General features: G+C 35.3%; 1 protein-coding gene across 1 annotated transcript in view; it reads left to right on the top strand.

The window, feature by feature from the left end:
• The window catches only part of LOC132547940 (zinc finger C3H1 domain-containing protein-like), a 62501-nt gene that overhangs the window by 15558 nt on the left and 26388 nt on the right, over window positions 1-20555 (top strand). The window contains exons 17-24 of the mRNA XM_060211749.1: window positions 5137-5258; window positions 6184-6285; window positions 6603-6710; window positions 7408-7585; window positions 7915-8101; window positions 8278-8466; window positions 15598-15762; window positions 17262-17443. Coding sequence (XP_060067732.1) covers window positions 5137-5258; window positions 6184-6285; window positions 6603-6710; window positions 7408-7585; window positions 7915-8101; window positions 8278-8466; window positions 15598-15762; window positions 17262-17443 — 1233 coding nt within the window. The remainder of the gene's footprint in view (window positions 1-5136; window positions 5259-6183; window positions 6286-6602; window positions 6711-7407; window positions 7586-7914; window positions 8102-8277; window positions 8467-15597; window positions 15763-17261; window positions 17444-20555) is intronic.

Consider the following 20555-nt stretch of genomic DNA (forward strand, 5'->3'; position numbering starts at 1 on the left):
ACTCTCAACGGCAGTAAGGCACCGATTACGCACATGAAAGACGACGATATAGCGATCCTGATGTTGTGACGTTACGCGCGTACGTCCTGATCTAGGTCGATCGGCCAATCGCCCAGTTTCCCGAAGACGTCTTACAAGACGTCCTATGGTGGAAACATTAACACCAAAGTGCCTAGCAACCTGATTTTGCAGCTGTCCTTGCATTAGCATCTGAATGGCCTGACCCCTCTGAACTTCTGTGAGTCGTGTCATTCTTAAAACAAATCAAATTCTCAATTAATTTTAGGTAAGCAGTTGGTCTGTATAAAGACTAACGAAGAGTGACTTGACCAATGCTGCATGAGACCAGAACAACACGGTGCAAGAGATTCTTGTTTTTTCCTTCCTCCATTTACCAGAGCTGCGCACTGTACGGTGACTAAATTTTCGATACATGACAAGGTGTAATATGACCTAATTACTCAATCCACAAAGTTTCACTTTATTTGGAGAACGCGTTTTCAAAATATCGGAATAAATATTAGCCTGCGTTTCTTTATCCTATCAGTATATTATCTCTGAGACAGAGTTAGGGAATGGGCTTATGTAGATCATTAGGCATTATAGTAGTGTTTTTTGTGACTCAATTAGGTGCCACAGTAGTGGTTGAGGCATTTACAGCTTGTATTGACAATATCAGCATATAAGACTGTTAGCTGTTGTCAAAAAATGACATCAACCATTGTAGTGACACCTTAAGACCTCAGCTGTTGTAGGGATACATTTATGCTACAACCCTAGATGTTGTAGGGACAAAGTTTTCATATAACTTAAGCTGTCCAATAGACACAGATGCCATATGACCTAGGCTGTTTTAGGACAGTTTTCATTATATCAGCTGTTGTAGGGAAACAGTTTTTGTATGACATCAACTGTTGTTGGAACACAGGTGTCATATGACCTTAACTCTTGTAGAGACACAGTTGTCATATGACCTTAACTCTTGTAGAGACACAGATGTCATATGACATCAGCTGTTGTAGGGAAACAGTTGTTGTATGGCTTCAGGTGTTGTAGGGACACAGGTGTCATATGACTTAAGCAGTTTTAGGGACACAGTTGTCATGACTTCAGCTGTTGTAGGGAGGGACACACCTTCAGCTGTTGTAGGGACAGAGTTATAATGTTTGTTTGATTTTGAAAAAAATATGCACTTATTTCACCACAAACTCAATTGGGACTAGTCCTTATGTCTTTAAGTGGGAAGTCACAATAAAGGTTATATTTATTACTTTTTAATTGATGGAATATCACATGAATGGTAATTCTGTAGTTTAAATCAAGTTGACCAACATTTCTTGTAAAGATGTTTAGTTTTCTAACCAACATAGACTGGTTTGTCATTTCTGATGTATCATGGGTGATATGTCATCTGTTATCTAGTAAACACTTGGTACCAAATGTGCTGAGTTAGCCGACAGGACAAGTTTATGATATAATTTATGACCAGCCCAGCTGCTGACGTTATTGTAAGATAAGTGACAAGTACAGCTTGTGTAAGGTTATAGTGCAAGTATACAGTTTGTCATGTATTGGAATGGAGTTGGTACATTAGCAGAACACCTGCAAATTTAGATATTTCAGGGAGGAAAAAACTTTGTGTTAGTGTTTAGTTGGAACAAAAATACATTAAAAAGTATACATGAAGTGAGGAATAGCTGTATCACGGCAGTAGGAGATATATCCTTGATCTGATATAATGAATTTATGTGCTGTAATCTTTAGTTAGAATGATAAACAGAAAGTATTCACTCTATACAATGGGGCACCAGACCTAACTTAAACACACTTCCACCCAATCCCAAGCCCCATCCTGACCCCAAATAAAACAGGAAAAAAGGAGGATAACTCTTTACTCTTGGCTACCACACCCAACTTTCCTGTTAAACACATATCTCCCATCCCAAACGTGAACGAAGGGGGATAACTCAATATATAAAGTATCACATGACAATGGTCACTTGTAGGGAATGTGGCTATATAAAGTTAAATACTCATATTGCCCTTTTATAGTTTACAGGGGATATGTATTGTTTATTAATTAAGTTTTTTCCGTCACAAATTTGAAAGAAATCAACAGGATCAATGATTTAAACAGACTACTGTGACATCATTAATTTTCATTGAGGTTTTATTTTTATTCATTTTATGGGTGTTTTTAATCCATGAATTGTTGATGTGACCATAATTTTACTTATTGGACTATGATTATCTAAGAAATCAAGTGCCAATGAAATATCAATTATTTGAAAAACTTTGAAAATTGAGCGTCGTAGAAATATGTGATTTAATAGTACATGGTTGATAGAGTATTCCAGATTATAGAAGGTCTCTTTTTAATGGGATAGCTGATACATATCTAGGAAACAAATATTAGGATGACATCTTAGAGTTATCAGAATTTTGGGATATATACCTTATAACAGGAAGAATAAGATTCCATTCAAAAATTCCATGGGTATAGACATAGAATTAACCTATGATGTAGGCTGTCAGCAGCCCATGTGTGACACCACCTCATATGTGTGGTAGGTGACCAATACATGTGATGACAGTAATGTGATCAGCATTATCAGGTGGTCTGTGTGTACAGGTGTACAGGTGTTCAGGGCAGACTTCCTCTACTCCTGTCATTCGTCTCCCTGTACAACTAGTAACATGTGTTTCCTTCATCCCACTCTCAGTGATGTGGTTTTTACCCGCTTTATGGCCATATCATAGCCTCAGTCTTTTAAAAGATTAACACAGCAAAAAAAAAAAAAACTTGAGTGAAATCTGCTGATGAAAAGAACTTTGTTTCTATGTCTTCTTCATAAGTTGTGTTTGTTTGTTTTGGTTGTTAAGGAATTATCTAGACTGTAGGACAGATGTAAAGTGGAATCTGTGAGAACAATCCCTGTTTTGTCTCTGGTCCTGTTGATGGACAGGTAATGTTATTGTGGGTGGTCTTCGACTAGATGAGATTACCTGTCTGAGTGTATTGGTGTCACTGTATCTTATAGCATATTCTGGTCACTTCACATAGCTGCCAAGTCATGCAGCTAAAGATTATGAATGAAAATATTGTTGTATGTGCTTGAGTGTTGCCAGCTATGTATAGCATTAGAGATTATAACACTGCCTTGACTTTTGGTTTACAATAATCTACATGCAGTTTTATCACGCCATAAATATACAATATACTGTATTTCTTAATCACATATAAGATGTGACATTATCACTCAGAAGATTTAGATCACAAATTTTAGAATAGACTATTTCTAACCATTACCATGACCTTACAAAATCAAAAATTTTAGTCCTTGTTATATTTTTGTCACTAATAAATGGGAGAGCAAATTGTAATGGAATTACATGGCCAATACTGAATACCTGTACATAATCAGAAAATACTGGTATTTCAACAAAATCTTACTTCCAACTCAAAGCTAATAAAACTTGTGTAAAATATGACCTAACAAAAAAATTAAAGGGAGACTATCGTAAAAAGTACACAAATAATCAGACCAGGGGTTCCAGAAGAGTGTGTTCTGCTTCATCAGTGACACACACCATGTATATCTTGGTCTATTCAGGTAAGCAATGTCATGCTTGCAAATGAGAACAAGATAAACAACAATGGAACAACTGGGCTTACTAACAAGTATCCAACACAGCCAACTTCATATTGTACAAGAAATAGAATATATCTCAATGAAATCATTGTGACAATTGTAAAACTTCCCCGTTATTTTTAAAGTACAAGATAATGAAATATTGTGAAAAGTACAGGACATTGAAATATTGTGAAAAGTACAGGATATTGAAATATTGTGAGAAGTACAAGATAAGGAAATATTCTTAGAAGTACAAAATAAACTATTATGAGTTTCAGCAATATTATTCTCAGTATTCAGTAAAATCAAACTGAAGTTCATAAAGTTTTACTTCAACTTCCAGTTATGTGTCAAAACAATATTTTATCAAATAATGCAAGTTCTATAAAATTCCATGTTGATATAATCTTGATGTGAATAGATGTATATCCATAAAACTCTGTGTGTTTGCAGATTATGATATGATGCATCACTAACACTGGTGATACATTACATCTCATTAGTGTTATAAATGACGCGACTGAGTTATTATACAAATGTATTTTGTTTTGGAAGAATTTATAAATCATACTCAAGTGGAAAAGTTGACACTTTTTTACTTATACACTTATATATTTCTTTTGATGTTATTTTGACATGCAAATGATTTCATAAATAGATCTTAGACTGTTTTAAAGAATCCGATAAAGTCATCCATTACTGTAAAGATTTCCACCTGTATATTGACAATTAACAGACATGTCTACATAACTGACATGCTTTCATAGCTTTGTTTGTAACTTTTATTGCTATGGAAATTAAAAACATTCAAAGCTGTTTGATTAATTGACCTGTCAATCATCAGAAACACTGTATACATGCAATAGATGTATAATTATAGACCTGTTAGAATGTTTGTATGAATTAGTATACTCAGTCGGTTTTTCATTTTACTTCCTAAAACAGTTTCCCCTAGTTAAACTTTTGGCTATTTCCCCACAAAAAGGGAAAAAAACAAGAGTATCCTCCCAACTTTAAAGATACCATTACTGTATATTCCTAATTGTATAGACATAATGATTTATTTTTCAGACAGAGTAGAGCCAACACCAGATCAAAGTTAGGGGGTTGATATAATTATAGTACTGCCTGTATACCCATGCATCACCATTGAGTTGGCTGTTAGGCTCATTGGTGGACTAGTTCAAACTCTACAGGGCTTCATCAGAACAATTTTGTTTTTGATTCTAAAAGTTTAGTACTAAAAGGTTGGGCTTTCAAATCAGCTAGGGGCAGGTAAAGCCTCACCTTCAAATAAAAAATTGTGGGTTGCTATGATTAAAACTATCATGATAATGTAAGACAATATTGTATCAGATGTGTAGTTTATCATACTTTTGAATGCAGGATGATGTTTTGGTCTTTATTGAAGAAAACTCCAGTAAGATTCTCTGTTGGTGGAGGACAAAAACATTTCAGTATATCCATTGTTTGATTGTCATATGATGGGAATATGTTTCAGACTACACAGTGGTGACATTAAGATGTCTGAGGCAGAGGTGTTACAGGATATAATATCTTATCATCCAGCAGTGGCAGGGATTAGTTCTAATACACCAACCAACAACTACCCACAGATCTTAGGTAAGCAAACAACAACTACCCACAGATCTTAGGTAAGTAAACAACAACTACCCACAGATCTTAGGTAAGTAAACAACAGCTACCCACAGATCTTAGGTAAGGAAACAACAAACAACAACTACCCACAGATCTTAGGTAAGGAAACAACAAACAACAACTACCCACAGATCTTAGGTAAGCAAACAACAAACAACAACTACCCACAGATCTTAGGTAAGGAAACAACAAACAACAACTACCCACAGATCTTAGGTAAGCAAACAACAACCAGCCACAGATCTTAGGTAAGGAAACAACAAACAACAACTACCCACAGATCTTAGGTAAGGAAACAACAAACAACAACTACCCACAGATCTTAGGTAAGTAAACAACAACTACCCACAGATCTTAGGTAAGGAAACAACAAACAACAACTACCCACAGATCTTAGGTAAGGAAACAACAAACAACAACTACCCACAGATCTTAGGTAAGCAAACAACAACCAGCCACAGATCTTAGGTAAGTAAACAACAACTACCCACAGATCTTAGGTAAGGAAACAACAAACAACAACTACCCACAGATCTTAGGTAAGCAAACAACAACTACCCACAGATCTTAAGTAAGGAAACAACAAACAACAACTACCCACAGATCTAAGGTAAGGAAACAACAAACAACAACTACCCACAGATCTTAGGTAAGGAAACAACAAACAACTACCCACAGATCTTAGGAAAGCAAACAACAACCAGAACTATCCATAGACCATAGATAAGGAAACTTATCAACAGGCTAGGACACACAAATAGTAGATACATGCAGTTTTCCTATAATTTGTAAGATCACTATCATGTGCTTACGTTCAAAGAGCATTAGTATATTCTTTAAGTATGATGAATGAAACTACTAGAGATCAGCATTTTTCTCTTCATTACAGGAAAATTTGTGAGTAACACTCTAAAACAACACCAGGGAAAACTGACCAGTGACCAGTTGATGTTGCTAATGGCCAGTCAAGTGTCAGAGAAAAGTGGACACAGTAAGTTAGTGGTAATCAAGACAATAAACGTATGCATATGCATCAATCGAACCCATAGTTTAGATTTAATCCTACAAAATTATTGCTGATAAGTAAACCAGGAACTCAACTTGGCTTCAACCTTTCAACTTTTTCATCACAAGGCTTAGTGCCTGAAGACTGAAGAATGTAAGAAATCAGTGCATTCTTGTTCTTAATGACCTGTTGTAAAAGATTTAAAGTTTATTTAGCTATACTTATTGGTATTAATGTGTTTAGGAATAACTTTAATAAGTAAAGTTGTGGTATGGATAAAATTCATGTTTTTGTGTTAACAGCAAAGCCACACAACCTGTTCCTTGAGGCACGAAAGTGGAGACAGCTGTGTGAAGACAGAAGGGACGAAATCCAAGACTTCACTTCTGATAACACATTTGATAGTATAGGTAAGGAAATATGGAACTGGTCTTTGTCATTACTATGTTTGACAGTATAGATAAGATAATATAGAATTGGTCTTTGTCATTACTATGTTTGACAGTATAGGTAAGATAATATAGAATTGGTCTTTGTCATTACTATGTTTGACAGTATAGGTAAGATAATATAGAATTGGTCTTTGTCATTACTATGTTTGACAGTATAGGTAAGATAATATATAATTGATCTTTGTCATTACTATGTTTGACAGTATAGGTAAGATAATATATAATTGGTCTTTGTCATTACTATGTTTGACAGTATAGGTAAGATAATATATAATTGATCTTTGTCATTACTATGTTTGACAGTATAGGTAAGATAATATATAATTGGTCTTTGTCATTACTATGTTTGACAGTATAGGTAAGATAATATATAATTGATCTTGCTGGATGTTAAAAAGGTTCCTTGACAAGTTGTTGTTGTTTGACTTCAAGCATATTTAATTGTGCTGGTGCATTTTAGGAATTGAACAACAGGCGAAATTTATGAGATTGCTCTTCTAAATTTCTTCAGAAACTTCTTCAGCTCTTCCAGCAGAGTATAAATATTCAGTATAAAATAGGATTAAGTAAAGACATAACATTGTAAATGTAATTTTATGAAAACCATTTTACATTCCTGCACAAACCTTTATCAATTTGTGGTAATTGGTTGCAGAATGGCAGCGTCCAATTGACAGACAGGAACTGGACAATGTGATAGGTGACCAGGACCTTCGTTACTTTGTGTCTGACTCCTCAAACATTCAAGACATGGAGACTGCTGTACTAGACAATCCACACAACATTCAGATCTGGCTCAAATTGGCTCACAAAAAACTCCACGACCCCAACAGGTAGGTCATCAACTTCTAGCAAATTCTTTTTATGATCTTCCAGAAATCATACTTTGGCTATATGTATTATTAAAAAGCAGATTTACTCATAATCAGATTTCTGGTAAAAAATACAACTAAAAAATGGAGAGAATCAGGAAGGCACCTCAAGGTTTCCATACTACCTAAATTAACTGACCTAAACAGTCAGCAAAATATTACAATAAATTTTTACAGAACTTTTACAATAGAATGACAGTCAACTGTCAAGATTAACATTGACTTAAGTGTCAGTTTGTGTCACATTCTTATAGTGTTGTGTGACCCTATTTGTTTGTCCTGTGTTAAAGTGGAAGCGAGACATGTCTTGACCATGCCCTCAATGTGTTGGCACGGGGCCTGGAGGAAAACAAGGATAGTGCAGAACTATGGCAAAACTACCTTAGTCTGTATGCCAAACACAAGGAATCAAATGATCTGCAACAGCTGTGTGAAACTGCTCTGGAATACACCCAAAGCTACACACTTTGGTGGCAGGTTAGTAGGAGTTGTCTCCCTTAGTACATTTCTGTTTATAAGTTGAGAGGAAAAAATTATAAAATGAACATGCAAATAGAAAACTAATGAAAAGAGTTAGTTGTGATTGAGAGTGGTGTATAAAATAAATGCAAGGAAGCAAAAGAAGAAAATAAATGATTTATTTTTTGTTTCAGTACCTCAATGTATGCACCTCCAGTCAGCAGAAGCAGGAGGTTTGTGATCAGATGCTGGAGTATGTGAGACTAGCTGAAGACCACTTTCCTCAAGATGTACGTTCCCACTGGGTTCTGGAAGTCATCCTATATAAAACAGCGCTCTATGTGTGGACTGGCAAGTTCAAAGCTGCCATTAAACAGCTACAGGTGAGTGGAAAGTCAAGTGTTCAAAAGCTGATATTGAGCAAGATTCCTCTGGCTTTGTAAAAGTGTTGAACCTGCTTCTGACCCTTGCATGATCAAGGCAGATTGGCTACCCAATCAGTTGATGTGGTATCCTCCTAATGCTCATCAAGACAATACAAAATTATGGTGGCACTAAGTATGGTCAAAATCCATGTGATAGAAAAAAGAAAAATTAAGGTTCTTACATTTTGTAGAATTTCTGTGGTTTGATATGTAGGAAATGATAAAAGCAATGATGCAACAACAGACAAAACAGGTTTATTGTAAAATATAAAAGAAATGAGAATTATTCATCATAAAATACAGAGATCAGAATGATTCATCATAAAATACAGAGATTGGAATGATTCATCATAAAATATAGAGAACAGAATGATTCATCATAAAATACAGAGATCAGAATGATTCATCATAAAATATAGAGATCAGAATGATTCATCATAAAATATAGAGATTAGAATGATTCATCATAAAATACAGAGATCAGAATGATTCATCATAAAATACAGAGATCAGAATGATTCATAAAATCATAAAATACAGAGATTGGAATGATTCATCATAAAATACAGAGATTGGAATGATTCATCATAAAATACAGAGATCAGAATGATTCATCATAAAATACAGAGATCTGAATGATTCACTATAAAATACAGAGATCTGAATGATTCATCATAAAATACAGAGATCAGAATGATTCATCATAAAATACAGAGATCAGAATGATTCATCATAAAATACAGAGGTTAGAATGATTCATCATAAAATACAGAGATCAGAATGATTCATCATAAAATACAGAGATCAGAATGATTCATCATAAAATACAGAGATCAAAATGATTCATCATAAAATCAGAATGATTCATCATAAAATATAGAGATTGGAATGATTCATCATAAAATACAGAGATCAGAATGATTCATCATAACATATAGAGATTAGAATGGTTCATCAGAAAATACAGAGAGAATGATTCATCATATGATACAGAGATCAGAATGATTCATCATAAAATACAGAGATCAGAATGATTCATCATAAAATACAGAGATCAGAATGATTCATCATAAAATACAGAGATCAGAATGATTCATCATAAAATATAGAGATTAAAATGATTCATCATAAAATATAGAGATTAGAATGAATCACGAAAAAATATCAATAGGTTAGAATTATTCATCATCATATAGATATTAAACAGTGATACTGAAAAGGTTGATCAACAAGGAAGAGACGGAAGTAGAAATGAAAGGAAATAATGTTAATGTGTTATGTACTTTTCAAACTCTCCTTTATAAAGCATGTAAAATGTCCTCATTATTTGTGGTATGATTTACGACTTGTGAGTTTAAAAGTCAATTCAGTTTGTCGGAAATGAAAAACCAAACGATGTGTGTGATATTTGATTCCCTGGTGATTTATTCAAAGTAAATGTGAAATTTTTGGAAGCAGAAAAATAATTCTGAAAGAAAAAACAATTTGGATAAAAACTAGGAGATCTGTAGGAATCAAAGAAATTAGATATTCAAAGCATACAGAGCTTCTTCCATTCTCAGCAGAGTTGTTGTTCTCTATGGGATGGAGGTAGAGATAACAAATCGTGATGTTATGTAGTAGGTGTCCACCTGTGTGATAGGTGGTGCACCACAGACAAAGCTTACACAACATTATACCTTGTTTACATACACAAAATGGAAACCAGATACTCAGCCACAATCAAACTTACCTACCAAGCCCGGAATCTTTGTCTCCAGTGTCGGTATCAAAATATACTACATATTATTAGGTGTTACAATGTTTTGTTATCCTTGCTTGCAGGGATGGTAGTTTTTTGTTAATAAGACATATCAAGTTTATACGGATATTAAAATGATATTACACAAGAGAATATTTGTGTAACTGTCATCTTTATGTAATGAAAGAAGGTCACGGTGAATGAACTTGTTGATGTTTATGAAAATTAAAATAAAAAGCTCCGGTTTCTATTTGGTCTACAAGCATGAATGTAGGTATGGTTGATATAGCATCTCATTTAAGGACTTTCAAAAGTGGGTATATCTGAAAGAGTGCTGTCTGCTACTGGATAAAAACAGAAACTGACAAAAGTGTGGCCCTATACAGTGGAACTTCTCCAAATCAACCATGCAAAGGACATGAGTAGTTGGCCAGTTTATAGAGGGTTCGGTTTGTAGAAGTGAAGCAAGTTGACTGGTCGGGATTTTGATATAATTGAATGGATTCTGTTCTGTACACTACATTAACCATTCCATTTGCTTTCAGCATTTATACTGCACATGCTGAACCGAATACAGAAAAAATGTGTTATAGAGTAAAAAAACATTTCAGTAAAGAGGGAAAACAGTGATACTTGTTTACTGTTTGCAACAGTAGGTGAAAAGAAATCTCTGCATTGCCTAGCGATCTCAGAAATATCTTTGCATACGTCAGCCCCCGTTGTATGGCTGGCTTGTCTGAAAGGGTTACCAACTTATGTATTTCATGAATATGTGTTTTTGTTTATCAGTCTGAAAACTTATCTACTCTGTGTTAAAATAACATTGTTCAATTACCCAAGATTTAAATGCAAACTGCAGCTTTCTAACTTTGCATCGTACTTATTTTCATGTTATCTGCAGCCATTTCTCACTTCGGTGGAACAGTTGACTCATTCAATATGATTTCAATTTGTCATAAGAGATAACTTTGTCAAAGCTTGAAACTGTCACCACAGGTGTTGATTTCATAGTCCGCTGGTCGCTGGTCGGAATTTAGATCTTAATTGTTTAGGTAAGACCAGTTTTCAGTATTAATTTTCATTTTGCATTATGTATTTCAATCTTTTCGGAGACAAAATCAGTTCAGTATTTGGAATGGAGAGGGATCAGCATTTGGATAGTCTTTATCACTATAATAAAGTGGACGGCATTCTGTACGTGGCCATTTCATTCATTTCGAGAGGTGGTCAGATTTGTAGAAGGATTGGTTTAGGGGATGTTGCACAGTACTTGTTAAGAACAGCCTTATAAAGGCACTGCATTCTATTGGGTGTAAACAGACACTAACAAACAGACTCTGACAAAATTGTACCATCTACTGAATGCAATCAGACAGGAACAGGGATGTTGCTTTCATGCTCATTAGTAGTACCAACTACTTTGTGCCAACAGAGGTTGTTGAGGGTATATAGGACCTTTGCTGAATATTTGAAAAGTAGAAAATGGTCCCATTTGATGGTTAACAGAAAGCGGTACCTTCTTTGCTGTCCGAAGGGAAAGCATGTAGTTGCTGCTTTGTCCGTCCTTCTGTTTGGCTGTCAGTTGTCCGTTCATCCATCTGTCCATCTGTCATAATTTTGTCTGGAGCATAACAGGGAAAAAACTATATATGAAGTATCAATATAAAACTCCTTTGAAAGAGAAAATTAAACTGGTGACCTGTACTGGTCGTTTTTAGGGACAGACAAAATGAAACTGGTGACCTGTACTGGTCGTTTTTAGGGACAGACAAAATGAAAATGGTGACCTGTACTGGTCGTTTTTAGGGACAGACAAAATGAAAATGGTGACCTGTACTGGTCGTTTTTTAGGGACAGACAAAATGAAAATGGTGACCTGTACTGGTCGTTTTTAGGGACAGACAAAATGAAACTGGTGACCTGTACTGGTCATTTTTAGGGACAGACAAAATGAAACTGGTGACCTGTACTGGTCGTTTTTAGGGACAGACAAAATGAAAATGGTGACCTGTACTGGTCGTTTTTAGGGACAGACAAAATGAAACTGGTGACCTGTACTGGTCGTTTTTAGGGACAGACAAAATGAAAATGGTGACCTGTACTGGTCGTTTTTAGGAACAGACAAAATGAAACTGGTGACCTGTACTGGTCGTTTTTAGGGACAGACAAAATGAAACTGGTGACCTGTACTGGTCGTTTTTAGGGACAGACAAAATGAAAATGGTGACCTGTACTGGTCGTTTTTAGGGACAGACAAAATGAAATTGGTGACCTGTACTGGTCGTTTTTAGGGACAGACAAAATGAAAATGGTGACCTGTACTGGTCGTTTTTTAGGGACAGACAAAATGAAAATGGTGACCTGTACTGGTCGTTTTTAGGGACAGACAAAATGAAACTGGTGACCTGTACTGGTCATTTTTAGGGACAGACAGAAATGAAACTGGTGACCTGTACTGGTCGTTTTTAGGGACAGACAAAATGAAAATGGTGACCTGTACTGGTCGTTTTTAGGGACAGACAAAATGAAACTGGTGACCTGTACAGGTTGTTTTTAGAGACAGACAAAATAACACTGGTGGTTTGTATGGGTTGTTTTTAGGGACAGACAAAATGAAATTGTTGACCCTGTGCTTGGTGACAAAATGTTCATGGTCGTTTTTAGGGACAGACAAAATGAAACTGGTGACACTGGTCGTTTTTAGGGACAGTGTAGTGTCGTTTTACAAAATGAAACTGGTGACCTGTACTGGTCGTTTTTAGGGACAGACAAAATGAAACTGGTGACCTGTGCAGGTTGTTTTTAGAGACAGACAAAATAACACTGGTGGTTTGTATGGGTTGTTTTTAGGGACAGACAAAAAATTGTTGCCCTGTGCTTGGTGCAGTTCATGTCGTCACTCTGTCGTTGTGTAGTGATTTCATTGGTGATTAGAGTAAAATATTCACATGCTTTCCAAATAATGTCATCATGCAAAAAAGATCATTTGGTGATAATGATTATCAAATTTTGAGACTAATTTACCTTAAAATGCAATTCAGTTTTAAGTGCCATTAACTATATACAGAATTGTTTACGGTGGTTCAGGAACTCTTAAACTGTCTCTTGAAATCTAGTTAAATACTGTGAAGTTTTATTAATGTTGATAAATGGCTTTTAAATATGAAAAGAAAAAAATTGGAATGTCAAGATTTTGTGTCAACTGTCAACAGTAGGCTCCCAGGGTAATATAATTATCAATTAAGTCATTGAGAAAACCTAACGACTCAGTGTCATGCATGAAGGGCCCCCACTAGAGTTTTCCTACCATGCAATGCTGAAATTGTGTAAAAAATAGCAAAATTATAAATGTCCTGGTTGATTTGGGGTCAGATATACAGGCTCATATTTAAAGAAAAGGCTAATCAGCTTGCACAAGCTGTATTAGAATGAAATTTTTCATTACCATTTAAACTCATGAAATGAAAATAATCAAGTTGAATTTGCATATATCAGTGAATCATTAGATTCTTGCTTAAAGATTAACCTATTAGTACAATTAATCACAATATGAATACTTGGACACGCCTCTCTTTTTCCCTAAGTTGTTTTAAGGGAGACATTGTCATGACTATGACCCTTAAATCAGGAGAGTCCAAAACCTAATGTATAGCTGTCATTATTGTAAACCTGACATTTCTGCCTCTTGATTAGATTGTGTTGCAGACTTGATTTAACATTAAGATACATTAAGATTAACATACAAGAGGTGTATGATGTTTGGTTTCTTACATGTTTAGGTAGTGAGATATTATAATTAACTTGGAAAAAAAAGATGTGTTCTTTGCTAATTGAAATTTTAGATACCACAGCAGCCAGTGACCAATCTGCCATCTGCAGAATGTGGACTGGAAAATGTTAATGTGGAGGTACAATTTTGAGTGTTTGATTATAGGTCAAATGGTCTGTTAATAATACTTCTAAAGCTGGTTGGGTATATATAAAAGAAAATTGGTCTTAGATTGAATACCAGAAAATCAAGTCTGATTTTATAAGTGAGTGGACACATTTAACTTGCTTGATGGGACAAGTAAATTCACTGTAAAATTATTATTGGAAGTGACATTAAAATCTGCCTGTTACAGGTAGGAGTGGAGAGTCTGACCTTGATATTATAACACTAGAGATAATAATGGAGATCACGACAATATGTGATCAGTTCTACATGATTACAAAAACATCTGGTCTTAAAGAGAAATTCTTAGTGGTCATTATAAAAGCTGATAGTTGGTTTTAGGTAATCCTGTTCCAAAAGGAGTATATAAAACTAGGGTTTCCACTTGTGAAACAAGTCAAACACAATGTTAATTTGTAATTTGGGTTAGGATGAGGGAAGAAAAAAAGATATTGATTAATACATGATTTTCTGACCTTGATAAATACATGGTTTTCTGACCTTGATAAATACATGGTTAACTGACCTTGATTAAACTTTATTTACTGACCCTGATAAATACATGATTTACTGACCCTGATAAATACATGGTTTTCTGACCCTGATAAATACATGGTTTTCTGACCCTGATAAATACATGGTTTACTGACCCTGATAAATACATGATTTACTGACCCTGAAAAATACATGATTTACTGACCCTGATAAATACATGGTTTTCTGACCCTGATAAATACATGGTTTACTGACCCTAAAAAATGCATGGTTTACTGACCTTGATAAATACATGATTTACTGACCCTGATAAATACATGGTTTACTGACCTTGATAAATACATGATTTACTGACCCTGATAAAAACATGGTTTACTGACCTTGATAAATACATGATTTGCTGACCCTAATAAATACATGGTTTGCTGACCTTTATAAATACATGATTTACTGACCCTGATAAATACATGGTTTTCTGACCCAGATAAATACATGGTTTATTAACCTTGATAAATGCATAATTTACAGACCCTGATAAATAATTCACAGACCCTGATAAATAATAATTTACAGACCCTGATAAATAATTATTTATCTATGTTGCTAAATACGTGTTTATGAACCCTGATAAATGACAGATGACACCTGATTTGTTGATCTTTGTTATTGTATTGTCTTTTGATCCCTGGGAGATATCAGATCCCTGGGAGATATCAGATCCCTAGGAGATATCAGATCCCTGGGAGATATCAGATCCCTGGGAGATATCAGATCCCTGGGAGATATCAGTATCTTGGAAAGGATCACTTTGTCTTTAAGTCCTATTTTCTTTACCATTTAAGGAATGTTGTTTTACATTGTAGTTGGTTGTTATTTTGACCAATTAGGTAGATTGATGTAGCTACCATTGTCATTTCAGAGTGTTCTAAAAACAGAAGAGAAGTTAAGATGGATAAACAAGTGCCTTGTGACAGATGATCAGTGTATTCTTTGGGTGTCATATGTACACCTCAAGGAAATGAAAGTTCTTCCTCCCCAGCTGTATGATCCGCTTAACCAAATGTCTGGACGTATTGTCAATAAGGTATGTAGTTCCACACTTCAAAATTTTTCTACAGCATAATAAATTATTTATATTAAACTTCATTACATTGGAATTAATTATGCTGTTATTTAATGGTCAACTTCTTCTGTTTGTAGATCTGTTAACAAAAACTATATTATTGTTTACCTTTCTGTTTTTTTATGTCCCTGCCTTTGAAAATTGGGGACATGTAGTGCTACCCATGTCCATCCTGCCATATGTCCATATGTCTGTCCATTCGGATTTGTTTTATGCTTTATATCTTTAGAATGCCTCAATGGAATTGAATAATATTTTGCATGTATTTTGAAGTTCAGTATTTTAAGCAAATTTTACCAGTTATGACTCTTTCTTAACTTAGAACCCATTAAAAATTTGGTTTCCATTCTTTAACTTTAGAATGCCAAAATAGAATTAAAAAACATTTTCCATGTATGTTGAAATATTGAAAATCTAGACCAAATTCTTTGTAAGTTCAAAATCTCAAGTGACCTATTGCGATCACCTTTTGTCCACCGTCATGCGTCATATATAGAATTTACATTTATGACTTCTTGTTAATTGTGCCACTAACATTTTTGGATTAAGGGCTATCAAGTTTGTTCAAATGAATTACCTTGACCCACTTTCAAGATCACAGGGGTCAAATGTGTTAAAATCTTTAATCAACTTCTTCTCAATAACTTAGTTCCCCAGGGTCATGATATTAGGCCAGTAGCATGCCAATATTATCTGTTCCTATATATTTGGAAGAAGAGGTACAAACCAACTTACCTTCTGTATTATTGATATACATAGTCATGTTGGCTGTAACACACATCCATCCAAATACAATGTGAATACCTGCATTTTTTATAGAATACTTCCTTACAAAATGCTGAAACAAAAGACAGTGTTATCAATTCTGTTTAATTGAAAATCAAAAATCAAGCCTTCAAATTAGAAGCAATCACAGCTTTGTAAGTTTGCATATATCAGTTCTGTTCTGTCTGCCCCAACGCTGGGACTGCTGGACAGGTTCTAAAAATTGTCAAAAGACCTGAAGACCTCAGGTGACTGTGAAGGCCCATGGACCTCTTGTTCTCCATATACATTGTATACTCTTCTAAGATTTAACATAAAATTCCTCATTGCAATCCTTGAAATCAGGTTTCAGTGCAGTAAAATTCCTAAACAGGGTTTTGCAATCCTTGAAATCATTTGGTTACACCAATCCAGTTGCAGTAACTTCTAAACACAGCAGTAGCCTCCTACTTTCACTACACAGCCTACTACTAACAAAATTATGGAAAACCCTGATTAAATGTATTTTTTTAATGTCACTAATAAAAATCTGCATAAGGTTTTATTTTGCACTAATTTCAAGATTATTCACTACAAGCTGAATTAATTTTGTTAGAGTTCAGACAATTCACATTTTCAGATTTGTCCCCCCACTCCCCTGTAGCATTCATGTCATACTGATATATCTGGGTTTTTTTTGTTGTTTTTTAATACAGACTGACATTATGATCGAGTGGTCCAGCAAAGAGAGCTTATCAACTGCAGTGACCATTCTGATTGACCTACTACATAAGGCCATCAACTGCTGTATAGGTCGTATTGAGGTCAACAATCCTAGAGTTGGTCAGGGAGGGATCCTCTATCTCAACCTCTTCAACCTCCTCAAGAGTCAAGAAAGGTAAAGATTACCAGTATTAATTTGCCTAGAATTTTTCTGCTTAAAATTGCAAAGGAAACATTGAACACTTTATGTGAATACCAGGTATGGAAAATTGTTAATTTTTTTAATTCCATACAGTCTATTTGCTATGTGTATTCTGAAAAGGGACACTGTTGGCTTAAGCCTTCGCCATCTTACTAGTTGTGTCTGTTATGAAGGTAACATAAAGGGATCACTCTGTTGGCTTTAGCCTCGGCTTATCTACTAGTTGTGTCTGTTATTAAGGTAACATAAAGGGATCACTCTGTTGGCTTTAACCTTGGCCTATCTACTAGTTGTGTCTGTTACGAAGGTAACATAAAGGGATCACTCTGTTGTCTTTAGCCTTGGCTTATCTACTAGTTGTGTCTGTTATGAAGGTAACATAGAGGGATCACTCTGTTGGCTTTAGCCTTGGCCTATCTACTAGTTGTGTCTGTCATGAAGGTAACATAAAGAGATCACTCTGTTGGCTTTAACCTTGGCTTATCTACTAGTTGTGTCTGTTATGAAGGTAACATAAAGGGATCACTCTGTTGGCTTTAGCCTTGGCTTATCTACTAGTTGTGTCTGTTATGAAGGTAACATAAAGGGATCACTCTGTTGGCTTTAACCTTGGCCTATCTACTAGTTGTGTCTGTCATGAAGGTAACATAAAGAGATCACTCTGTTGGCTTTAGCCTTGGCTTATCTACTAGTTGTGTCTGTTATGAAGGTAACATAGAGGGATCACTCTGTTGGCTTTAGCCTCGACATATCTACTAGTTGTGTCTGTTATGAAGGTAACATAAAGGGATCACTCTGTTGGCTTTAGCCTCGACCTATCTACTAGTTGTGTCTGTTATTAAGGTAACATAGAGGGATCAGTCTGTTGGCTTTAGCCTTGGCTTATCTACTAGTTGTGTCTGTTATGAAGGTAACATAGAGGGATCACTCTGTTGGCTTTTTAACCTTGGCTTATCCACTAGTTGTGTCTGTTATGAAGGTAATATAAAGGGATCACTCTGTTGGCTTTAGCCTTGGCTTATCTACTAGTTGTGTCTGTTATGAAGGTAACATAAAGGGATCACTCTGTTGGCTTTAACCTTGGCTTATCTACTAGTTGTGTCTGTTATTAAGGTAACATAAAGGGATCACTCTGTTGGCTTTAGCCTTGGCTTATCTACTAGTTGTGTCTGTTATTAAGGTAACATAAAGTACTCTGTTGGCTTTAGCCTTGGCTTATCTACTAGTTGTGTCTGTTATTAAGGTAACATAAAGGGATCACTCTGTTGTCTTTAGCCTTGGCTTATCTACTAGTTGTGTCTGTTATGAAGGTAACATAAAGGGATCACTCTGTTGTCTTTAGCCTTGTCTTATCTACTAGTTGTGTCTGTTATGAAGGTAACATAGAGGGATCACTCTGTTGGCTTTAACCTTGGCCTATCTACTAGTTGTGTCTGTCATGAAGGTAACATAAAGAGATCACTCTGTTGGCTTTAGCCTTGTCTTATCTACTAGTTGTGTCTGTTATGAAGGTAACATAAAGGGATCACTCTGTTGGCTTTAACCTTGGCCTATCTACTAGTTGTGTCTGTTATGAAGGTAACATAAAGAGATCACTCTGTTGGCTTTAGCCTTGGCTTATCTACTAGTTGTGTCTGTTATTAAGGTAACATAAAGTACTCTGTTGGCTTTAGCCTTGGCCTATCTACTAGTTGTGACTTCTGTGAAGGTAAGCTAGAGGGATCACCCTGTTGAGTCTTTGCAGATTAATTTTAGAAGGAACGGTTTTGATTTTCATGAAACTCACCAGAAGTACTGGTCAAATCAATAAACAGCCCTAGCTTGATAGAGGTTGGATTTGAAATTCAATATGGACATCGTTTCCTTACTGTGATTTTGCACCTGAGAGATCTCTATATAATCTTTTTATATGCACTGTTCACTGTGGAGGACCCCATTTACTTACATAGAACATAGGAGTAGATTCATATTGCTAGTGTCCACTGACTGGTTTTAGTCGTTAGAAATTCAATATGAATATAATTTTGATTTCTGAATCAATATACTGAGGACTGTAAAACAGCTTCTGTCATCCCAATAACTGCTATGGTATTTGTTGCTTCACAACAGTGTTAATTAACATTTGGATAACTGTGTTGTTTTTTTATGCAAGATTAAATGATGAGTCCAACTTTTGACATTTTTTAAGGATAAGTCTGTAGGCTACTATGTAATGAGGTCAGGTATGCAGTGTTACTCCCTAGGCCTATTACAGATTCACTCCCTGTGTCTGACCTCTACCAAGGTCAAATTTAAATCTAACATTTAACACTAGATTTAAAGAAATGAAAGCCATAGAAAGACAAAGTGTGATAGGGGTTTCTATACACCAATTATCATCATTACATTTGTTGTTTTGTAAGAAAGCGTGGTTTGTGCAGATGTGTTTTCGTGCCCCATTACCCAAACACAAGTGGACAGATTTGTGAAGTAATGTTATCCACCGGCTACCTGTGAGGTCATGCAGAATTAGCTCACTTTTATGTCATCGGAGACGCTTTGTGTGATGTAGAGTAATATATAAGTTGATTTATGTAAGAATTACCAGCCTAATAAAGGGAACATCAAATTAGATTTAAGTGTTGTATGTGGTGGTTGGGAGAGACCACAGCTCTGTATACTAGTAAACATATCATCAGCATCATGGACACTATGTAACTATGATCTAATTACATTTCTCCACCTGTTTAACAGATGTCCTATCTCCATGTAGATAAGGATTATGATTACATGGTCAAATTAAAACTTCTCTGCTATATAAAGCTACAATAGGTTTTTTCACTCCTGATGTAAAGATTTAAGACATGGAAAAGTTGGCATACTATCCTTATTGTCACTACATTGACCAGTATCCTAATAATAATGTCTAATTAGGTTTTGTAGCATTATCATCAAATGTGGCATCCCAAGTTATGTCCCAGTGTTAAATATAGACTAACAGGACAGTCACTGTGTTAACTGTTGACCTACAGGACAGTCACCATGTTAACTGTAGACCTACAGGACAGTCACTGTGTTAACTGTAAACCTACAGGATAGTCACTAT

The sequence above is a fragment of the Ylistrum balloti genome, unplaced genomic scaffold (genome assembly GCF_031769215.1).
Source record: "Ylistrum balloti isolate Yb309-2 unplaced genomic scaffold, AGI_CSIRO_Ybal_v1 Utg369990, whole genome shotgun sequence".
In the NCBI taxonomy this organism is placed as follows: domain Eukaryota; kingdom Metazoa; phylum Mollusca; class Bivalvia; order Pectinida; family Pectinidae; genus Ylistrum; species Ylistrum balloti.